This window comes from Lacerta agilis, chromosome 4 (assembly GCF_009819535.1).
Source record: "Lacerta agilis isolate rLacAgi1 chromosome 4, rLacAgi1.pri, whole genome shotgun sequence".
NCBI classification, from domain to species: Eukaryota; Metazoa; Chordata; class Lepidosauria; order Squamata; family Lacertidae; genus Lacerta; species Lacerta agilis.
In genome coordinates, this window is record NC_046315.1 from 25,163,349 (window position 1) to 25,187,388 (window position 24,040).

Sequence of the window (24,040 nt, forward strand, 5' to 3'; positions counted from 1 at the left end):
GAAACCATTATTAAAGATATAAGCAATCCTTGTGAAGTCCTACTTCACCAATATTTGCTGTTCTTTGCCTTCATCTACATTCTTACTGACACTCCAAGTTGATAGATACTGTAAGTGTTGGCTTCTAAAAAGCTTTTAACAAAGTCCATAGCCAAAAGCATTTATTTAGAATTTAGCAGCCAGGGGATATGTGGATAGATCCTCTTACGGATTAGAAACTGGTTAAAGAACAAGAAAGTAGTTCTGATAATAGAGGGAAGTAAGAAAGTGAGGTATCCCAATAATCTTCATTGTGATCAATGCTATTTAACACATTCCTAAATTGTTAGGAGGAGAGCAATGAGCTGGTCAAGTTTGTAGATGGCACCAGATTATTCAGGGTGGTGGTAAAACCCATGGGCTGTGAAGCGCTCCAGAAGGCTCCAAACTGAGTAAGTGGGCAATAGAATGGCAAGTGAGGTTCACCGTAAGTAAAACATACAGTAAATTGATATTTGGGCAAAATTTTTGAACTTCACTGATGGAATCTGAACTGGCGAGTAAAGAAACTTTGGCATTTTCATGAAGGTTCTCTGAAAACATCAACTCAGAACATAGCTGTCATGGGAAAGACAAATTTCATGGTAGGGATTTTGCTCACCATTTGTGACTGATTTTGACATTGGTTTTAAAAGCTGAAGAATATGTTCACGTACTATTTCAGAATGAAATGGGTTTTAGTTTAGCACAAGCTAGCTCTGAACTAACTAGCTTTTGTGCATTGCTTGTATGCAGATCCTTTCAGAATTACTGTGTTTTTGTTATTTTTTCTCTTCTCTGCTGTTGATGCTGTGAAAGTATATCTGCCCTCCCATTAAAATATTGAACGGCAAAGTACAAGAGCATTTCTTGTATTTCATGGTCATATTTAAATCCACATCACAGCAACCCATATATGTTTAATGTGAGCTAACATGGTAGTGGCATTCATATGCCCATGCTGTTGACTGTCGGAATGCTATTGGCACATACACATGATCTGGTGGATGTTTATTTTAACATGAGAGAAATGAATTGCATAATCAAATGAGCTTTCTGCCCAACCCAAAATGGCCCAGGTCAGACATAAATTGGGCACAGCTGAGATCTGGCTTGCACCTAATGCTGGCTGATCACTAACTAGAGAATGGGAGAAGGGAAGGAGGGGATGCACACATGATCATGTCTACAGGAGCTCCCAGTCTGTATAGTTAAGTGATTGGGCATCATTGTACCTGCAAGACTTTCTGCCTAACTTTGGTGGCACTGTATCAGGCAATGTTATTTGCTTGTGCTGAAATGTGAAACCTCAGTTGTTTTCGTAGCACACCCAGCGTAGAGCACCTAGGATGACACGATGCAGTTTTTGTTATCTTCCCTAGCTTCTACCACAAGTCGTTTAATTGCTTTGCAGGTGGAACAGCAACAATATTTTCAAGAGCTGTTGGGGCTATTGATTCATCTGTTTATATTACAGTGGAACCTCTACTCATGACCACAATCCATTCCGGAGGCCCGTCCTTAAGGTGAAACGGGTCGTAGGGAGAGGCGTCGTTGTGTGCAGGTGCGGGCGGCAATTGCCCACTTCTGCGCATGCACGAGCAGCAGCAAACCCACCGGTTACTTCCGGGTTTGCCATGGTCGCAACTTGGAACGTCCGCGAGTGGAAGCGGTTGTAAATAGAGGTTCTACTGTACAAATATGAACTTCAAGTTGAGTTAGTTGCTTTACATGCTTGTAGGTTTTTGTGTGTGCCCCCCCTCTCTCACACAATTTCTTTACTTGCTTTCCTTGACTTAAGGAAATCCATTTACTTCTAACCCACACACACAAAATCTTTCTTCTTTAATGTGCTTTCTGAAAACTGCTATTGGGAAAAAAAAGCTTATTTAACTTTTCTTGTTCACTTCTTATTTTTCAGAGTATATGGGGAAAAAATCCTTAGGACTGTTGAAAAATTGCAAGTGACATGATAATTTGGCCAGTGCCTCAGAATGATGGATTGCCAGAAGATTGGAAATGGTTTGCAAGTGACTGGTATAGGGGCATCTGCACTCCACATGGTGGGGTATTTGGGAAAAGTCAGTTCAGTTCTCTTTCACATTGTGCAAAGTTCTCTTTTTTCATTCCTCCTCAAATTTGAGAGAGTTTTTAATTTCTATTGGCCTAATTTATATGACCTTTCACAAAAAAATTGTAAAATTCATTTTTCCACGGAAATCTTACTGAAATGGCGAAAGATTTACTTTCAAATGTTGTTACCTATTCCCCAAAAGTTTATGAACACATTTGAGCTATTGCTGGTTATATTTTCACGGTCAGACTGATGGTAAAGGCTATTTTGTTCACTGCATATAGCCCGAACAGTCAGTATAAAAGCCAAGTTATGTATAGTATTGTTTGCTCTCATCTGTATTTGATTTGTTATGTTTCACTGCTGTCAGATTTAACTCTGAAACACATAAATGCTATGAAAGTCATTTTACCATGTTTTAATATTTGGCCTCTCAAGAATAACACTTTTGTTGTTTGTTTTACATCACTTCAGGGCTGCAATTCTGCAGAAGTAACTCCCGGTGGAAGTTGCCCAGCTTGCAAAAAGAAGGGTCTCATACGAGGTCTAAGAATATATCGCATCAGTTTTGAAGAATCCATTTTCTTGTGTGAAAATCCACAGGTGCATCACTCTTTCTTGTTGAGTTGGGATTGGTCCAATTTTCCTATAATCCGTGATTCTTAATCTGAGCACTTGTGCTAATTTCCTAAGTAGTTGCCATAACATTTTATAATTGGGTATCCCTTTGGCATACAAAATAATGGTTTCATTAAACTACCAGCACATTATGTTTGAATAGATAGACAGATTATGGCTTGTGCTTCGGGATGAACAGGGAGAGAAAAGTGGTGGTTGTGGGAGGAAGAAAGGCTAAATCAGTAAGAGAATTTGGGAGGGGGGGTGATCTAAGGGTGCATAGCCTAAGTGCTGATTAATCCAACCCTAATTCAGAAAAACTAGAAATTTCATTCCTTTATGTAAAAGTTAAAAAAAGACAACAGCAGCAATAAGCACATCAAATGTCCAGAAAAACATTTCAGAAATATCCTTTCAAAAAATAGTGAGAGAAAAACCAAATATTACTCTGCAGATACCCTCTTTCAAGCCAATTTTTATGTTTCTAAAAATGTTTCCAATTTTGATGAACCAATTTATAGTGTCATTGACTGTGAAGCGTTCTGGAATTCTAAAGAGAACTTAATATCTCAGAGAAGTGCTATTTAAAACACATTTGGATTTTATTTGTTTTTAATTAGGTGTTGCATAGCTGTTGTTTTTGTATACATCCCTCTATTGCATCTCTAAGACCCGCGTTGCATGTTATTAATTTACTCAGATATCTTTGTGTTCCCCTCCTGCTCTTTTTCAGTGCATCTTCCCTCTGGGATTTGAACCACTAAGCAGCATTATAATTCCTACTGATAAAAAGGATTCTCCATCTCAGGGCACTTGTAGGAAAAGAAAGTCACCTGACACAAGCCTGGTAACCTCTGCTGTTCCCCAGCACTTAAAATTGACGAGGACTGATAACTTGATAGAAAATGAGAAGGCATTCAAACCTGATCTTGCTCCCAAGTGCAATGGAGATAATCTGTATGGGACTCGGTCAGGGCAGCCTGACTTTCCAGAAGCCATTCAGCCGAACTTTAATAGTGCAGCAGAATCCATGGAGCAGCAAATGGGCATGAAAATGGCAGCTCAAGGAAGTTCACCGGAAATTTTCAGTGTTCAGGCACAGTTTTCGTCAGATCCTGAAATTGGTTCATCATTGTCTCAAATTCTGCATCAAGACAAACCATCTCGGCCAGAGCCATTGTGGCTTCAGTGGAGGAATGTGTACGCTCTCTGCTGGTTAGATTGCATTCTGTCAGTCCTAGTGCATTTAGAAACACTAAAAATGATTCTGAGTGGATCAGTCTTGGAAAATGTATCTGTAATCCAGAGCCTATTTGCAAAATATAACGAAGCAACTGCACTTGTGAATACTTGCCAACGGGGTAAGCCAAACACAAGTCCCCCTTTTCCCTTTGCTGTCAAAATAATTTTTTAAGAAGAGAAATCAGTGGGGTGTATAGAACTCTGAGCCTTGGACAGTGAAGCTGTTTCTTTTATAGTCGGCATAGCGGTTTAAAATCCATGCAGGCCTTACAGCCTCCTTTTTTCCTTACTTTCTCAAATAAGTTTGTGTCTCTAGTATGTGCACCAGCCTTCAGCTTTGGAAAATGAACCAGCTTTAAGTAAAAAAAAAATCAGTCTTTTAGAAGCAGTGGTGTAGTTTTTCTGCTTTATATTTCTACTTTCATAAACTAAACTTGCACAACACCCCCCACATTTGCTCAGATAACTCAAAAGAGCAATAGCAACTACTGCCTTTCACAGAATATTTTCCCAGTGACATAAGAGATGGGGGTGTGATTAAAAAAAAAAAATCCCTTCCCACTTTAGCCTCCCACAACTCCTTCCATGCTGTTTTGGAGGGTCCCCCAGCCCTCTGTAACAGATTTGGGGAGGGGAGGCAAGGGGCTGCAACCAGAAGGAGGGATCAGCAACAATTCCCTCCTCTTTTACATGAGTGAACACCTCTTATTAAATCAAAACCTGTTCCACCAATAGAACAGCAGCATGGGCTGTTGCTCATCCTTCTTTTCCCTCATCCATGAATGGCATCAAAATTGCCCAGTGTGATTAGATACATCAGATGATACAATGCTTGATTCGTGAAGGCTAAAATATTCCTATCATGCTGTATATTGACATCAAATACTTGCATGAAGTTTATAGAGTTTGTGCAATGCATTTTTGAATGTTGCTTTTTGGTTATGATTTCCACATCAGCTTGTCTGTTACGGAACCTCTAAATTGTTTTCTTCAGGCCTTCATTGCACTGCAGATTATTCCAGGGCACGTTCCAGCTCACATGCTTGGTTTAGATAGAGTACCAGGTAGACTCAGAGCCTCACTGTAGCTCTGCTGGGAGCAACAGTACACCCTAGAACACACTCATCTCCTCTTGCTTTATGTTCCAGGGAAAGATCAGTAGTGGTGGCAAGCTGTCTTCCATTGACATTTGACATTTCTCTTTAATGGGTGTCTGATAAGCTTCTAAAGACACCATGGTTCTCCAGGAAGCAATTTGAAAGCCGCTTCATGAGAGGCAAGGCAGAGGTTTAGCTTTGGCAGATGTGCTAGTTGATTTAAGTGCTTCACACCACTTGCCATTAGCTTTGGATAGTTTATAGAGATGGTTGCATTAATCTGATTTCGCAGCATTAGCAGATATTAGTGAGCATTTGAAGTCTGGTTACTTGTACAGTGGTACCTTGGTCTATCTAAGAACAGTCCTGTTAATGAACAATTCGGGCAATGCACTCCGCAAAACTGGAAGTAGGTGTTCCGGCTAGCGAACTTTGCCCCGGAATATAAACGGAAGCCGAATGGTGGAAGGGCACCAGCGGCGGGAGGCCTAATTAGGGAAAGCACACCTCGGGTTAAGAACGCTTTCGGTGTAAGAATGGACTTCCGGAACGAATTAAGTTCGTAAACAGAGGTACCACTGTATAGCCATAACAGCTACAAAACAAATAGCATAATTACATCTATTTAATAGTGTTACCAGCTCAAGGACAATGTTAAAGCAGTATATAGACATACATTAATAAGTGGAATAAATACTCAGTTATTGTTGGTACAGAATAAAAAAAGGCAGTTCCTGGAGACAAAATGTTGATGGATCATTCTGTTTTGTGCAGGTGAATGTGTTTCGGAAGTTCCTTTGGATGTTCTTTCAAGAGCTGAATCACACTTGAATGAAATCAGAAATACAATTTTTGTCCAGCTTCAGCCACAGCTTAAATGTAAATTAGGTAAGTAATTGCTGAAGGGTTTTTCATTATTGCCGTTGTTATTATTTTACATATAATGGTACTAAGTTTCCAAACGTGACAGTAAACTAGTGCCAAACCTACTTTCTTATTTTCTGTCTTGTAAATTTCCGTTATCTTTATTTTTTTATGGATCCAGAGGGAGTCATTCCTCAAGAGTTCTGTGTTAATATATTACAATGCTAGTACTTCATAGAATCATAGAGTTGGAAGAGACCACAAGGGCCATCCAGTCCAACCCCCTGCCAAGCAGGAAACTTCCTTTCTGTCCATCAGCTGCAAACTACTTTTCATTGTCATTAGCTTCAGATAGGATTCCGGTTTCAATGATACGATTCCTTTGTGTGTTCTAGCTGTTTTCTGGGCCATTGATTCCTCAGTTAGGCATAAGGAGAATACTATTGAATCAGATCAAAGGTCCATCTACTGTACTCCAGTATTTGGCTTCCCACAGTGGTCAACCAGATGCCTTGGGCGAGTTATGAAACTGAGTGTGAAGGCCGTGACTTTTTCAACTAATATTTAAGGGTATATTGCCTCTGAACATGCAGATTCCATTTAAGACATGGGAAGCTGCCTTATACGGAGTCAGACCATTGGTTCACCTCAGTGTTGTTTACACTGACAGGTAGCAGCTCTCTGGATTTCAGGCAGGGTTCTCTTCCATCCTCACCTGGAGATACCAGAGATTGAACCTGGGACATTCTGCATGCAAAGCAGATGCTCTGCCACTGATTTATGGCCCTAACTTAACATAGGGTTCCTTGTTAAGATACCTTCACCATATTTTCTAGCCTCTTCCTGCTAAGTAGGAAGTGCTCAAAGTCTCTCATCATGTATATCCCAATCCTATGTGTCAGAAGAAAATTGCACTCGAACTGTATTCTCTGTTTATTTAATATAGGAAGCAAAATGTATAATTCTCAGATATTTCAATGACTTAAAAAGTATATAATTAAATGCAAAACCTTCAGGTATCTTTATACCTTCATGCTTTCATTGTTTGAACGGAAACCAAAACACGCTTTATGAGCCTGTGCACCAACCTTTGTAAGAATTGGCCCTTGTAAATGTTTTCTGAAATATGTGAAACGTCTTTTGAAGAGTCACTAGATTTTGGCCATGTTCAGCAAGGTATCTTACATTATTTAAAAAGGACCTGGATAGCTCAGTTGGTTAGAGTATGGTGTTTACAATGCGAAGGTTGCAGGTTCAATCCCCATATGGGACAGCTGCATATTCCTGCACCGCAGGGGGTTGGACTGGATGATCCTCACGGTCCCTTCCAACTCTGTGATTCTATGAAACATAGTAAAATGTTTTCACTGTCCTGTAGGGCACTTTCATGTATCTTACCCCATTTCTTTTCTTCAAAGGTAACAAGGAGAGTCCGGTGTTTGCATTTCCTCTACTTTTAAAGAATGATCCTCAAATTGAAAAACTGTTCCTCCACTCTTATTCATGGAAGTTCAAATGCTCACAGTGTGGCTACCAAGTCAGTGACAGGTTAGTTTCTGCTGAAGTTCTTTCTTGTCTTCCTCATGTTAATCTTCAAATCACATGTTAATCTTCAAATCAGCGTAGATGTCTTGATATTTTTCTCTGCAAACAGAACATGTGCATGATTGATGGGGCGTTATGAGCATGCCATACTTCTTCTTTCACAGCGTAGCATAAAATGTTGTGTTTGCTGTCAGAAAATAAGCTAGCTCTGCAGTACTTGATAATTCCTTAGTTTTTCTTGCTGTTGGTCAGAATTGATCCTGCCAGTCAAAGTGTGCATTCAAGAGCTGAACACTGCAATATATAACATTAACCCAAACATTATGTTTAGCCTCAAACTAGGTTCCCAGATAAATCCCATTCTACTTGATTCTGTTCCCTGATAAAGACACCAAGCCCTGGAGCATAATATCTCACCCCATATTGACAGACATTCCCTCCAAGGCTATGTTCACATGCAGGGCAGAATCGTGTACACATCCACAGATAACTTTTCTGTTTCTGTTGCAGACAAGCCACTGCTTACAGTCAAGCTTACTTTAAACTGGAAAATTAATTGATTATTGAATTTCAGTCACCTGTTAGCAGCAGGTGTATGTTCCTGTAGCTTTTAAAAACAGTTGCATGGGGTAAATGTTCCCAGTCTAGGACAATCCCTGAAATTTGCCAGTATTTACTTCTTTAACTTGGAACTTAAAATTACATTTAACCATTTGGTTGCAGCAGATTCACAGCAATTTTGAATGTGGATCATTTATATGAATGACTCTTCTGGGTGTCCCAGGTTTAGCTTGACAAGAATTCTCTCACAGCACTGGATCGTTTCTTACTTCAGGTGTCGGAAGACGTTGACAACATTTACAAATATCATCCCAGAATGGCACCCGCTGAAAGCTGTTCATACTGGTCCCTGTAATAACTGTCATCACACATCTCAAAGAAGAGAAATGGTTTTAGAAAAGTAAGTGTGAACTATATTAAGATGCTGATGTGAGTAAAACTATATCGCAGATGGACAATGTGCTGCTGCTAGTGTTGTATGAAAATGCAGTTCTGGCATAATATTAGTAGCCTTGCTGGGTCCCATCATGTAACTATGAATTTGCCAGCTAGAAATCTGTGCCTACCTCCAAGGTTCTGCTATTTGAATACCATGGTTTATGGAATCTCATTCTATAAGCTCTCAAATAGTCTTATTTGGGTGGTTGTTTTATAAAAAGCTTTTGAGACACTTAAGAAACTTTCATAAATTGAGTTTCCCAAGCAGCTAGTTGCCAATTCTGCTGTGTGTGGATGATGTGTCCGATATTCATAATGCTATAAGTTACATAGTTCTAAAGCTACAAATTGTTGTTTCTTTGGTAGTGTTTCCTCGGTACTTATGATGCACTTTGTGGAAGGCTTGCCACGTAATGATCTGGAGACCTACTCATTTCAGTTTCAAGGCGATTCCTACCAAGTAACAGCTCTTGTTCAGTATCAGGAGGAGGCAAAACACTTCATAACATGGATCTCGGATTCAGATGGTAAGTACAGTGCACTCCCATCACCTGTCCTTCAATAGGTGTCTGTCTGCACAGGCTGGTAGAAAGAAAGCAGGAAACACATGTAAAAGAAAAGGCTTACTGTGCAGAGTGTTCCAGCCCTCTCAGGTCCTTCATCAGGAAATTTCAAAGGCAGAAGTTCAATCTTGTTTTGTTATGCCTTCTCCTCTTTCCTTTTAGCTCCCCTGCAATTTGCCTGGGACTTTCTCTTTTTGCTGCAAGTCCTGGTTGGTAGCCTCAGATGATTCTGGGAACTAAAAGCAAGGGATTAGGAACCCATAACTCAGTTGAGGCTCCAGTACTTTGGCCACCTCATGAGAAGAGAAGACTCCCTGGAAAAGACCCTGATGTTGGGAAAGATGGAGGGCACAAGGAGAAGGGGACGACAGAGGATGAGATGGTTGGACAGTGTTCTCGAAGCTACTAACATGAGTTTGGCCAAACTGCGAGAGGCAGTGAAGGATAGGCGTGCCTGGCGTGCTCTGGTCCATGGGGTCACGAAGAGTCGGACACGACTGAACGACTGAACAACAACAACAACAACAACTCAGCCCTCCAGATGTTTTGGGACTACAACTCCCATCATCCCTAGCTAACAGGACCAGTGGTCAGGGATGATGGGAGTTGTAGTCCCAAAACATCCGGAGGGCCGAGTTTGCCTATGCCTGCCATAAGTAGTAGACCAATTAAGCAGTATGTGTGCTGTTCTGTTGTAAGTTTTTCTAACCTAGTATACATAACCTATCACTGTTTCATAATAAGTAGTTCCAGCACACTCATGTCCTTTATCCCCTTGCCAGTCCTGTCCCAAAAGGCACCTGGGAGCCTCCCACAGTAATGGGGAGGGCTTTCCCTCAAAACCCTTCTCAGGGAGGACCAACCATCATGTTTTCACTGTCTTCTACTGTGTGGTGATCCTAGGTTAAGATAAGAGAGAGCTCCAAAACTGTTCCTATATCAGTCCTATATCCAGTCATCCAGATAGCTCAGTTGGTTAGAGGCTGCAGGTTCAATTCCCTGCAAGGGACAACTGCATATTCCTGCATTGCAGGGGGTTGGACTAGATGATACTCAGGGTCCCTTCCAACTCTGTGATTCTATGAAAATAAGTAGTACTCATACCCATTATCAGGAACACTTTCTGGTGAGGTGAAATAAATGCTCACATCAGACTTGCAAATACCTGTTCTTGATCTCTGGTGGTCAGTAAAAATTACATCCAGGCAGGGAAGCCATTGTAAAGTGTAGAGAATTGGAGACCGTTTGTGACTTACATAGGTATGTGTGGGCAGGCAGGCTAGTTGCTGTTTATTTTTGTGGATATATTTCAAAGCTGATTTATCCAGTAAAGTGCTGAAAGACTTTGAAATGAATAGAACAGTGATTTCCAGAGATCTGTGATGAGGGATTATGCACCCTAAAATTCTGAACTGTCCATTTCTCATTTTCAGAAACATGGCTTGAGTGTGATGACTTAAAGGGTTCGTACTCTAGAAGACACAAGATCTTTGGCGTTCCCCCTTCAGAGATTCACATCGTCATCTGGGAAAGAAAACCGCCACGATTGACAAATGGTCTGGATTCACAGCTAGAAAGTGAAATGGCTACGAATGTTCCTTTGCTAAAAGCACAGCCAAATTCTCCATTTAAATATGCTGATGGCAAGGCTGCCAGCAACACACCTTTAATTCATCACACTGACGATAACTTGAATGCACACACAAATGAGACACAAAACTTGATTGCGAATAACAAAAGTGATTTGCTTTGCGGCTTGGAAAACCTGGCCAATGATGATGTTGTAACTTTGACTCTTGTACGAGTTCCACTTGACTCTGAAGGTAAACCACTGGGTGGAAGCCCTGCAGTGGAAAATAACATGACAGTCAGAACAGACACGTCGCAGCTGCATGATGCAGGTGAAGTTAAAGTTTCTCCAACTACTTCCGAAAGAGATGTTGCTGGGAAGGAGTGTAAGTTACTTGGAAATGCCAGTACTCCCTTGCATCAAGGGCAGCCAAACAATGCAAGTAACATGCTTATAACCCCAGTCGTTGCTCTGAGCAATAGCCATTATTCACCAGAAATGCTACCAGTTCAAGGGGCAGAACCTGAAGTTCCGATCAAAGATAGCAGCAGTTTGGACACAGCAAATCAAGAAAACAAAAGCAGCAGAACAAAAGCAGGGAATAATGTACAGATAACACATAATACTGTAGAACACTGGAGAGTAGCAACAGCAAATTCCCAGGCTAGTGCTGCATCTTCCCCAAGTAGTTCTTCTCACTCGGCCCCTAAAAACGGAACGAAGTCGTTCACAGGCAGTTGGGTAAAGGGCTTACTTGAAAGATGTCATCCTCTCATGCCCAAAAGTTTATCAACCTATAATAACACTGAGATCTGTAAAAAGCCCATTAAAAAAGAAACTCGCTGCACTTCACTTCGTAGGAAGGCAAGCCACTTTCATGGTTTCCAAGCAAAACATTCAAAAAGCCAAAGGGAGAAGATAACTGAGAGGGCATTAGATTCTTCTAATAAGGCTCCTCCTCAATCTTCACCTACTCTTTTTGCAAGACCCCCTATAGAAAAGCATCACATTGTTGGAAGCAAAAGAACTGTGGTGGAGAGGGCTGGCTCACTGGCTTTGGGTAACCAGATTGGGCCTAAACAGAGCCACAGTAAAACTAAAAGCTTTACATCGGCTGAGAATCTTGAAGAGTCAAGTGTTACAATAGCACACCGACTGCGCCTACAACTTCAACAGCAGCTGAAAGCTAAGAAGGAGAAACTGGCTTCGCTAGATAAGGCGGCGAAGGCTCAGGTGCGAAACAGGCGCTCTCCCAAGAAAAGGATGAAGGATCAGCCACAGCTTCAATCCCAGAAAGAAAGTGACTCCCTGCAGAGCTTGTTAAATGCCCTGCAGCACCAAATTGATGTTGAAGATAGTAAGTCTCTGAATTCTCTAAGCACCAGTACATCCCAGTGTAGCAGTTCAAGTTTTGATGACATTTTATCTGAGCTGTTGTCTCCCACTACATCTGTTGCTTCCTTGGAACTTCCACAAGAAGAAGAATGTGGATATGGTGCACAGGGAACAAACCATGACCATAATTATCATAGTCCAGTAAAGGAAAATGGATATGAGGACCATACAGACCTGTCACTTAAATCATCCCCCAAGAAACTCGACTTCAAAAGTCCAACAAAACAATTTAGTCTAGAAGAACTGTTGCCTAGTTCGATGCTGAATTCAATAATGGCTGACACTCAAGACTTGTATCACTTTGATGAAACTCTCTTAGCATGGTGAATTGTGTTTTAACAATTTCACATGTTTATGTTAGATGGCTTTAAAGCAAAGCATAACTTGTGTTTCAAGCTAATTTTGCACATGGAGGTTCTTTGGATTTTTTAAAATGTGAAAGTTTTTTTTACTATGAGGTTGGTTTATTATCACTATTAATAATAAATTAAGACAAGCTGGAAGAGATGAGACTCTGAATTTTGTATCTGAAACAGAGGTGATAACAGGTAGAGTTTTGACAAACAGTAAAAAGTTGCAGTTACAGGTGGGTAGCTGTGTTGGTCTGCCATAGTCAAAACAAAATAAAATAAAAAATTCTTTCCAGTAGCACCTTAGAGACTAACAAAGTTTGTTCTTGGTATGAGCTTTCGTGTGCATGCACACTTCTTCAGATAGTTGCTGATGTAGAATTACATTCACACAAAGGAAAATGCACAATTGCTGAGCCACAGAAATCTGGCAGTAGATCACGAAAAAGTATATATATTGCATCATGTTCATAAGTGTGGCAGCACAGTTGCTGACAGATGCTTGTCTCAAAACTCATTGGCATAGTCAGCTCTTTAAAAAGGAGCTGTTAGGTTGCTATTCTTTTGTACAATTATGTGTGTTAAATTATTTTGTTGTTTTTTACACTTGGAAGAAGATACCTAATGAAGCAAGTTTCATCTAAATCAATAATGAAGGAAATGTGACATAAACATAATCTTTTCAGCCTGATCTTTCTTATTAAATAACAGTCCTTTGTGATTGCTGTGTTTGCGCATATGCTAAACCATGGCTTGCTTTAACCCTGATTTGTTGGGGGGGGGGAACCTGAGTTGTCTCACCAATAAGCAAACAAGACATGGCTTATTTCTAGAAAGTTGGTTTGTTTTCAGCTGTTCTTGCTTTATGCCTCTGTAGCTTGCCCAAGTTCTGGAGATTGGGTGGCTAAACAAACCATGGTTAAGCAAAGTTGTTTGGTTTGGACAGACCATGGTTAGTCTGATTGTCTGGATTCATATGTTCACAAACACCAAATTTTGGCTAAACAGGTCATGCCTTAGTGTTAGTTATGTATGAAACCAGGCCACTCCCTCCTGTTCAGATGAGTTGTGAGGTTTAAGATTCATTTAGGAGGCACTTAGGTTTAATTACAGTCAAGTAGTATATAAATTTAGTTAAATAAAAAATACTACAGTGGTACCTCAGGTTACAGAGGCTTCAGGTTACAGACGCTTCAGGTTACAGAGTCCGCTAACCCAGAAATAATGCTTCAGGTTAAGAACTTTGCTTCAGGATAAGAACAGAAATCGTGTTCTGGCGGCGCAGCAGCAGCGGGAGGTCCCATTAGCTAAAGTGGTGCTTCAGGTTAAGAATAGTTTCAGGTTAAGAACGGACCTCCAGAACAAATTAATTCTTAACCCGAGGTACCACTGTATTTCTGTGACCATACTGAAGGGATATCAGCAAATCTACTAAAACTTGAATCAAGGCATTTTAAAACACACCCAGACTTCCAATCAAAATGAAAAGAAATTTGTTTTCAAAAGTGGAAGCAATCTAAAACTGACTTATATTTCTCATTGTGTTTTTAAGCACCCTTTGAGAAGCAAGAAAGCATGTTGTATTTTTCACATTCACTTCATTGTATTGATTATTCACATTCCAGAAAATGGATCACTGTTGAGCTACTTGGTTAGGGAATCTTGGAGTGCAAATACGGTACATTTATTTGTCAGCCTGTTGCCACCTCAACTAAATGCATCTGCTCCATAACTGATGTACTTATTGTTAGGTAATGCCAACTTAGAGCTAAACCTAGGAGGCTGCCAAAGGCTGTGTAGAAACTAGATCTTGCTCTGATCTTATATTTATTTGTTATATTTATATATGACCTTTATCTTCCAAGGATCTCAAGGTGGCAGGTATGGAGGACTCGCTGGTCCTGAATAGGGTAAGTGCCCCTGAAGGACCAGGTGTGCAGCCTGGGAGTAATTTTTGACTCACAGCTGTCCACGGAGGCGCAGGTCACTTCTGTGTCCAGGGCAGCTGTCTACCGGCTCCATCTGGTATGCAGACTGTCTCGCCAGAGTGGTGCATGCTCTAGATATCTCCCGCTTGGACTACTGCAATACGCTCTACATGATACTACAACTAATCCAGAATGCGGCAGCTAGATTGGTGACTGGAAGTGGCTGCCGAGACCATATAACACTGGTCCTGAGAGATCTACATTGGCTCCCAGTCCATTTCCAATCACAATTCAACGTGTTGGTGCTGACCTTTAAAGCCCTAAACGGCCTCGGCCCAGTATACCTTAAGGAGCGTCTCCACCCCCATCGTTCAGCCCAGACACTGAGGTCCAGCTCCGAGAGCCTTCTGGTGGTTCCCTCACTGCAAGAAGTGAGGTTACAGGGAACCAGGCAGAGGGCCTTCTGCCTGGTTCCCTGTAATGGCGCCCACCCTGTAGAATGCCCTCCCATCAGATGTCAAGGAAATAACTATATGACCTTTAGAAGACATCCGAAGGTGGCCCTGTTTAGGGAAGATTTTAATGTTTGATGGTTTGTCGTGTTTTTAATATTCTATTGGGAGCCGCCCAGAGTGGCTGGGTGAGGTATAAATAATAAATAAAATTATTATTATTATTATTAATTACATGGTTCTCCCCATTTCATCCTCACAACTACCCTGTGAGATAGGTTAAGCTAAGAGATGGTGCCTGGGCTAAGCTCACCCAGTGAGCTTCATGGCTGAGGGGGGATTCCAACCAAGGGATTCCAACACACCATTAGGCAGAGACTCGCAGAGGCTTTTTACAACTTAAAGGGAGGTGGGAGGAGGGGAGGAGGCTTGCAAAAGCCTCTGCGAGTCCCCTACCTCCGCTTTAAGATCAGAGCCAGAGCAGCTGATGTGCAGAGATTAAACCAGGATGCCTCGCATGCACAAATATGTTCCCTGCTAGGAACATGGTGGCACAGCTCATGCAAGATTGAAGCCTACCCTCCTGTCCATCCGTTGATGTCACTGGTGGGACATTGTCTGGGGGGGGGGGGAACAACCTGTTGGGCCGACATTGACACAAAGTATTCAGGATGCTGTAATTTAACACACACACACCTCGAGTAAAAATTTCCAACAGTCCTTGATAAACTACAGTGCGCAGAATTCGGGGGGGGGGGGTTGCCTCCAACGGTGAAGGGCAGAGCAATAGCCATTATAGCTAATATGCATCGCTAGTCCTCTCTTCACCTCACCCCAATGTATAATAATGCAGAGTCCCCCCTGGTATGTAGCACTCGCCACTTTTGATGCTTTTTTTCTTTTTTTGCAACTCAAAAGTTTGCCCAACCAGGCGCTCCCTCCGCGTAAATGCGGGGGGGGGGGGAACAGGCAGGAGACTCTCACGAAGCTGCAAAGGAAATTTCTCTGTGGCCGATGGCGCTAAATGCAAATTTTTAACTGCATTTTTTAAATAATCCGGATTAGAAATAATGGCACACTGTTGCAGAGGTGCGATCCATGGCTGCTCTGCAAACAGGCCCTTGCCCAGCTCCTTGCTTTTTGGGGTTCCCTTTCCCAAACACGGAGGAAACGATCCTCCTCCCATCATGGCTCCGCGCTAATAAAAATACAGACTTTAAAATGCACAATTAATGACTTGAAATAATGTAAGAGCTTTCAGTGAGAATATTTAGTCATCCAGATTTCTCCCCACCAACACGCACCCCATTTGGAAATACTGTAAGTCTACGTGAGCCTAGCAATGAAAGCAAAACGAAAAAAAGCAGAGCGGTTGGGTAAGTTTACTGAGTGACTGAACTTGCATGATTCACGGAGCGTTGAAACCACATTAATGATTATCATTTGGTACAAATGAACAAAAAGCCCGGCCGCTATCTCCTCTAAACGTGTTCTGATCGTAAAACGCCTCACAAACTATCGGGGAAAAATGTTTCCGCCCGGTTTCGAACCGGGGACCTTTCGCGTGTTAGGCGAACGTGATAACCACTACACTACGGAAACCCAGGTCGGCTAAAGGTTCTCCCACATGATCCTTATAGCAGAATTCGCATGTGCATTTCTTGTAGTTTTTTGAATTTTGCAAGCTTTAGCGTTTAGCTGCGTGCTGGGGTCAGGATGGGGAAGGGAAAACCGCTAGATTGCATGCATATAGATACATAGACATGGATAGGCATAGGCACACACACAAATAATATTCTGTTCTATAATACTAGTTTATTAATTTTGCAAAGTAAGGTGCCATCAAGTGTGGTTAAAAGTCACGCCTAAACTTGGCAGTCTCGATCCATCCATGTCCAACAGTTACTTTGCAACATTCGACAGACCTAACTTACGAAGTGTTAGTTCCTTTACTTGGTGCACTTTCTTGCAGAAGACACGGAGAAAAAGCGGCATGCCCGGTAGTTTCCCTGCACCTGCTTCGACTACACGAGTTTCCCGGTTAAAAGAAATAAAAAATAAAAATCAGCAGCTCAGAATGGTATCTATGAATTAAATGCAAGGTACTTCCTTCTTCCAAACCAGAGCTCCTTTGCAGAATTAAATTGCAGAGTGAGATAAATCCATTCTAACGATGCGACAAACTTTGCAGAGCAAGAAAGTGAATAAAAATATCCGCTATCCTCGTCCCTGGGTGGGCTCGAACCACCAACCTTTCGGTTAACAGCCGAACGCGCTAACCGATTGCGCCACAGAGACTCCGCTGGTTTCGAGTCTTTGCCAGGAAAGTACTAATGGTTTCAAGCCTTGCTGTTATTTCGACTGCTAACGCGCTTCCTTTAATTCATCCTTCCACCATCACTTCCACCTCCAAAATAGCTGTTGCAAAACCCCCGGAAACAAACCTCCTTCCTAATAAGCGAGACAGGAAGGCTGGACGAGGAAGGCTCTTGCAGCAGCAGCAGCAAATGAGATCAGTAAGATAAGAGCCCCAAACGGGGGAACTTGCAGAAAATGCCTGCCCTAAATTTCACCCTTTCTTGGGGGTCGTGATCGCCCATCCCAAACTAGTAAGATTCCTCCAGGGGGAGAAAAGGGCTGCTTTGACCTAGCCAGGCAGCAATTTCTGGGAAAGGCACGAGGGCACTCTGGTACCCGGCATTCATGAATCAATCGATCATAAGCTTCTCTGGATATCCTTATTGCAGTCTCTTAACAGATGCCGCTTGGCCCTTAATCCCACAATGAATAACTTCTCTTTTCACCTCCCCAACGCCCTTTCTGAAGCCACTTCTCTATTCTGTTCTGCAGCAGCACCACTTTGCACCCACATCCACCTTCACATTCATGTGCATGCCCCCCCCCCCGCCTTGCAAAACACACCCCCAGGCAGCTAACCTCCTGCAACTTCCTCCTATGCATATGCTGCATATGTTGCAACTGCCTCGCACCCTTTTCACCTTCTGCTCAACCCTGATTTAAGGTTAACGATGATGGTGGTGATGATGTTATTTATACCTGCCCATCTGGCTGGCTTGTGCATAAATAATAAATAAAAACAAGTGGTGACTGCAACATGGGCATTGCTCAGGATTTATTTTATTTTTAGGGGGCACAAAAAGTCGTTGAGCTTTTTTGTTTCGGGGAGATCACGGGTAACAATCCACCCCAAAGGGAGGACATTACAGAGGGCAGGCTTCTGCTAGGGGAGCAGAACCTCAGTTAATTCAGTATTTTTATTTTTATTTTTTTAAATTTTAAAATAGCTTTATTTAATTTCCAACTTATAAAATACAACCATATCAAATCAACCAATAGAAACAAATAAACAAAAAACAAAAACAAAAAGACATAGTAATCCACAAAAAATAATATATGAAAAAACAAAACACACAGAAAAAAGCAAAGAATTATAAATAACGATTAAAAATTGGCTCCCAATTGTCTGTATATCACTTCCCTTAATAATAAAACAAAACTTGCTATACCTTATACAATTGAAAAATAAATAACTAAATAAATAGCTCACATTTTAATATAAATCTCCCCACATATATCTCAATCTAAGCAAATCACCAAATCCGTTCTTATACCTTCTTTTTTCAGATAGTCTTCCACATATTTCCATTCAGTCTTAGATCTTTGTTTTGATATATTTCGAATTGCTGCCGTCATCTTAGCCAAATTCATGAATTCCACCAATTTAATCAACCATTCTTGAATTGTTGGTATTTTCTCCCCTTTCCAATTTTGGGCTATGAGTAACCTGGCTGCTGCGCACACATACAAAAGAATATTTTTCCTATCCTCCGGAATATTTTCAGGAGTTATACTTAATAAGAAGACCTCTGGTTTTTTCCCAAACGTACACTTAAGCATCTTCTTTAATCTTTCATATATTTCACTCCAAAAACCAAAAATCTTTGAACATTTCCACCAGCAGTGAAAATAACTGCCTATTTTTTCATGGCACTTCCAACAATCCATTGATTGTGTCTTAGAAATTTTTGCTATTTTCTCTGGGGTTAAGTGCCATCTATACACTAATTTCATCATATTCTCCTTAATTCCAGTTTCCAGCCTTTCCATTCCATTCCATTCTCAATTCCTCATTCCACCCTCCAACAGCCACAAACATTCCGTGCCTCAGTTCTCACTGGCCTGTTTTGGGTTCGCCACCACCACCTCGGCCTCTCTCTCTCTCTCTTTCTCTCTTTCTCTCTTTCTCTCTCTCTCGTACCTAAATATTTTGTATACCGGTACTACTGTAAACTTTGGGGTTTCCCCAAAACAATGGACACCATTTTAGCCATATGGGTAACTCGTAACTTATGCACATTTAACTGATGCACCTTCAGCTTCATGCACTTGGCAAAAAATTAAAAGGGGGGGGGGAAGAGGGTGGGCAGCCAGGAAGAAAGACTTTGGCAATCCCACCCATCAATGAACACAATTTTTTTGGCTATATGCAATTTTGGCTTTATAGGAATGACACTCAAAGCTTGGATATTAGAAATAGAGGCAATGATAACGGCATATAATTATGTCTGGAGTATAATTTTGTCCATGAGAGAGTCATTACACTAGATCTTATCAATAAAAGGGGGGAAATGCAGGAAGCTAACACCAATGTTTGAACTACTGTAGATCCAAGCTTGCTGTTTTTAGGAGAGCAACAAAGCACTCTCTTGTGATGTGAATGTTGGCAACTCTCTCCACAGTAAATAAGCCATATTGCAGAAAGACACTGCAGCCTCCGCTGTGCCTCATTTTTTCCAAAGGAAAAACTGGTGAAGTGCCAAGACCACTGGAATCTTGCACCACTCAGCAGAGACTGGGGTGGCCTATAACAGTATTTTATAAGTTTATAGTAAACAGGAGAATTGTATTATATAAACAGCTGAGTTTTCTATTTCCAAATATGGGAATTCCACCATGGTATGTTCCTTCGTCTCAGCAGCTATTGGTGCAACATGAAACCTGCCCAGCACCTAACAGGGCCTCGTTTGAAGGTCTGCTGCTTCCTTCCACATTCCATTTTAAGACTGTGACCCAAGGCAGACCCATGACTTCACCACCAGATAATTTTTTTTATTTCCTCATCGTCCTCTGTTTCCCATCTAACACCTAGATTCTAGCTTGATGAAGAGTTTGAAGTAAGCTCGTGCATTTTGGTTGACCTAATATAGGTACATTGCTGACAAAGATTTTATAATAAATGGAGTGTTTTATAATAAATGCATAAATTTTAAAAGGATCTTACGGTTTAATAAGGAAGTCTATTGCCTAGTTCCCCTTTCTTTATGCTGCTTCTAACAGGCCTGTTGAAAAGGAAAAGAACAAGGAAACCACATCCTTTGTGGGTACGTAAAAGATTCAAAAAAACAAAATTAAGCCAAGCAGCAACAGCAACACACACACAATAACTAAGTATCCATGAAAGCTGGTGAAAAAGTGTGTCTCAACCAGGATGCAGAATGAGAATATCAAAATGACTATGTTTTGCCTTGTTTTGGATTTGTGTGATCCTGAAAAAGTTTTCACAATTGCACATCCCTATGTTCTGAGCTCGACCGCTCAAATGCTTTAGAGGTTAATGGGAACAGGAACTGGGAACAGGGAGGTTCTGTAGCGCAGTGGCATAAAATATCTCAGGCATCTCCAGCAAGGTCTGAGAGAGGCCCCTGCCTTCTGAATTCCTGAACAGCTGCTGCCAATCAGTGTAGACAATACCGAACTAGATGGACCAATGGTTTGACTCGGTATAAGGCACCTTCCTACGTTCCTATGTCATCTCTTAGACAAGGTGGGGAAGAAATTTGTAAAGACTGAAGTGGGACAGAAAAAAAAGAGTAAGAGAAAACAAGAGAAAAGATAGGGTGCCGGATGGTGAAAATATGATACGAAGAGAGGAATCAGAATTGAAAGGCCTTGATGCCGTCACAAGACACCCCACACCAATATGTGGCTCTCAAATCTTAATGAAGAGATCAGACATCAGGGTCTATTCTCATAACCAGTGCTGGGTGAAAAGCCTGTTTTCTTCCAAGTGAACAGTGAGACAGTCACGCACACCTGATACTACACACTGGGTTCAAATTTCAGTGTGCCACCAAATTTTTGGCATTCCGAAAGACCCTTTTCACATACAGTAAAAGGTAGGCATGGCTGGGTTTCCATGGGGAGGAGTAAATTCGGAATAGGGCGGTTGCAAGAGCTGCCCTGGGATGGCAAACCTGTGATTCTCCAGATGATGACAGGCTACACCTCCCATCATCCCTGATCACTGGTCATGCTGGCTGGGGCGGATGGGAGTTGGAGTCTAGTAGCATCTAGAGGACTAGAGTTCCTCCTGTGGAATAGACCAGCAGTACATCCCTTACTATAAATTGCAGCCATTCAGATCAATCTGAAATAGCCATGGATTAGCAGTGGAGATTGGATCTTGGGAGAAGCACAGTGCAGCAGGCTGCAGGAACTATTTAACAAAGAACACTCCTATGTTCTTCCTCTCTGTATATTTGCCCATGCAAATAATAGCACCATTGCATATATTGGGCAATTTTGTTGGTACACAGGTAAGAAGATAATATTGGGTATTCATGTCTCACCACTACACATATCTCTTGCATGATCTGAGGCAGTAACTCCCTGGCAAAGCACCTGCTTTGAATGCCATAGCTGTCAGGGTCAGTCCCTCGTTTAGTCTCCAGCAAGGTAGGCTTGGAAAGACAGCGTGGCAGTGTGGAGCAGTGGGCATGAGCCATAAACTGCAGATTCTCAGCTTTGAATAATTCACTTTATTTTTAAATGGTGGTTTTAGAAGAGAAGATGAAGAAGAGTTTGGATTTGATATCCTGCCTTATCACTATCCGAAGGAGTCTCAAAGCGGCTAACGTTCTCCTTTCCCTTCCTCCCCCCACAACAAACACTCTGTGAGGTGAGTGGGGCTGAGAGACTTCAGAGAAGTGTGACTAGCCCAAGGTCACTCAGCAGCTGCATGTGGAGGAGCGGAGACGCAAACCCGGTTCACCAGATTACGAGACTACCGCTCTTAACCACTACACCACACTGGCTTTTAGAACCAGATACACGAGAACAAAACTGGCAGGGACTATTTCCCTCCTTTGTTTTGTGACCAACTGCCCTGTATCTGCCTGTCTGTGTTTTTAGTTAGTGAATGAGGTCGTAGCAATGGCTGACATTGAAGAAAGCAGATCTAGCCAATTAGACAAAGAGAAGGCAAAAGAAATTCTAGAGATGGAACATCTGGGGTCACTTTTAAGGTTTTTATGTTAGTCTTCCCTGATACTGCTGCTGCTCCATAGAAAACAAGTAGCGCTAGGTTTAGCTCTGGTTAGGGAGGAGGTTGTCAACGCAAACCTCAAACCTCAGGTCTTATTTTATCTCTTCTAGAAGAAGAAGAGTTTGGATTTGATATCCCGCTTTTCACTACCCGAAGGAGTCTCAAAGCGGCTAACATTCTCCTTTCCCTTCTTCCCCCACAACAAACACTCTGTGAGGTGAGTGGGGCTGAGAGACTTCAGAGAAGTGTGACTAGCCCAAGGTCACCCAGCAGCTGCATGTGGAGGAGCGGAGACGCGAACCCGGTTCCCCAGATTACGAGTCTACCGCTCTTAACCACTACACCACACTGGCTCTAAACCCCCCCCCCCAAAAAAGTGGGGGTTTTTTTCTTTGTAAACATTTTTTTTAATTGCCAGTATCAGTGCAGATGAATCCCATCAATATTGTACGCATATTGCAGGGGGTCAGAGCTGTAGCTGAAGGTGGGTTATGCCAACCCAGTAAAGTAACCTGCTGTTGCTAAACCCAATTTCCTGCGGGATGGGGCAGGAGATTAAAGTAGTCTATGACCATCCTGAAGTGCCGTCCAATGTTGCTGTTCTGGCATATTTCTTATGCTGCTGGAGCAATGGACAGGAAGAGCTGGAGTATAGGTTTCTAAGAAGCCTGATCTACCCAAGCTTTGCCACCAGCCACCAGATCTACTAATGGTGTTCTCTGATGCTAGTTAAGAAAATAAGAAGAGCCTGCTGGATCAGGCCAATGGCCCACCTAGTCCAGCATCCTGTTCTCACAGTGGTAGGGTTGCCCTATTTCAAAAAGTGAAAGTCCAGGTGTTTGCTTGCTTATTTGGAGGATTTGCCTTCCCTGGAAAAAAATTCCTGCAGATACACACGTCTGCCTGAGGTGCTGCCAGTCAGTGCACAGAATACTAGATTAGATGGACCACGTATAAGGCCACTTCCTGTGTTCCTTGATATTGCAGCACGTGTTACACGAATCTTATTACACATACAAACTGGAGAGCAGCTTCCCTTTTCACAGCCACAAAACGCAGCACAAATGAAGCATGCAAAGGAAATTTGCAAGATAAAACAGTTGTAAATTTGTTTTTGGAAAAATCTTCAAAGCTATGACTAATTTCTACCAGTTTCAAAGTTACACACCATGTGCTTCACGCAGGGAACATTTCTCCACCTTCTTTTTGCCCAATCTGCTGGCTGTTACTCCATCATCTGTCTGAGATTGTTTCATATCTTAGGTTCCTCCATTGGAAACTGCAATTTCCACCAAAAAGCAAAAGCTAATTTTAATCTACAGTGGTCTCATACTGTTTTAAAAAGAATTAAGTGTGTAGTGTTCCCTAGGAACTGGTATTCAAAGTCATGCCCTCACTGATAACTGAAGGTAGAAATTAATACTGACATCACCCAATCCCATATTTTACTTGCAAGGAAAATGCAATGATGGGGAGAATGCAAGGGAGAAACAGAGGAGAAAGAAAGTGCATAATTCTGGCTTGTAGCACATTATCTTTCCCTTTTCCCTCCTCAACCCCTTTTCCTTTTGTGTTGTGTTTTAGGTTATAAATCTGTGGACAGGGACCGTCTTGCTCTCATGTAAGGCATTTTGGGATCCTTTTTGGCTTAAGAGCAGAGTAAGATGACTTAAATGGATAAAATAATAATAACTAACCCAACCATTTAATTGCCTGTTTTTCAGTATTATCCTAGTTTTCCAGTTCTTATTGGCATCTCTGCAGGATCTTGTTCTGAAGATGGTACAAACAGATTGTGGCAGAGAGATTCTTAAATTTAGGCTGCTGTCTCATGCCCCAGGGAGTAAACCTTGGTTCACATTGAGCCTTTGAGTCACAAATGCGATGGCACTGTTAATTCAGATCCACGCGGGTTGCATGATATGGATCGGTTCAAAGCAACAGGCACTTCTGCTTCTTCACATGGGCACGTCACCTAGA

At 41.8% G+C, this 24,040-nt stretch overlaps 1 protein-coding gene and 2 non-coding genes across 6 annotated transcripts in view; 1 reads left to right on the forward strand and 2 right to left on the reverse strand.

Annotated features, from left to right (window-relative positions):
- USPL1 (ubiquitin specific peptidase like 1) overlaps nucleotides 1–12,490 on the forward strand; it is a 19,849-nt gene extending 7,359 nt beyond the window's left edge. The window contains exons 2-9 of one of the 4 annotated variants that reach the window (XM_033146438.1): nucleotides 1,940–2,099; nucleotides 2,567–2,695; nucleotides 3,444–4,071; nucleotides 5,824–5,937; nucleotides 7,332–7,461; nucleotides 8,294–8,419; nucleotides 8,824–8,984; nucleotides 10,454–12,490. In XM_033146438.1, the coding sequence (XP_033002329.1) occupies nucleotides 2,013–2,099; nucleotides 2,567–2,695; nucleotides 3,444–4,071; nucleotides 5,824–5,937; nucleotides 7,332–7,461; nucleotides 8,294–8,419; nucleotides 8,824–8,984; nucleotides 10,454–12,312 (3,234 nt within the window). In that variant the 5' untranslated portion in view covers nucleotides 1,940–2,012 and the 3' untranslated portion in view covers nucleotides 12,313–12,490. Of the gene's footprint in view, nucleotides 1–1,846; nucleotides 2,696–3,443; nucleotides 4,072–5,823; nucleotides 5,938–7,331; nucleotides 7,462–8,293; nucleotides 8,420–8,823; nucleotides 8,985–10,453 lie in introns of those variants that run through there. The other 3 variants (XM_033146437.1, XM_033146439.1, XM_033146436.1) reach the window with 3 other exon arrangements.
- A 3,754-nt stretch (nucleotides 12,491–16,244) lies between these two features.
- Nucleotides 16,245–16,317, reverse strand: TRNAV-AAC. The gene has a single exon. It is a non-coding gene; the product is annotated as a tRNA-Val (tRNA).
- A 622-nt stretch (nucleotides 16,318–16,939) lies between these two features.
- On the reverse strand, nucleotides 16,940–17,013 carry TRNAN-GUU. The gene has a single exon. It is a non-coding gene; the product is annotated as a tRNA-Asn (tRNA).
- Between the last annotated feature and the right edge of the window lie 7,027 nt (nucleotides 17,014–24,040).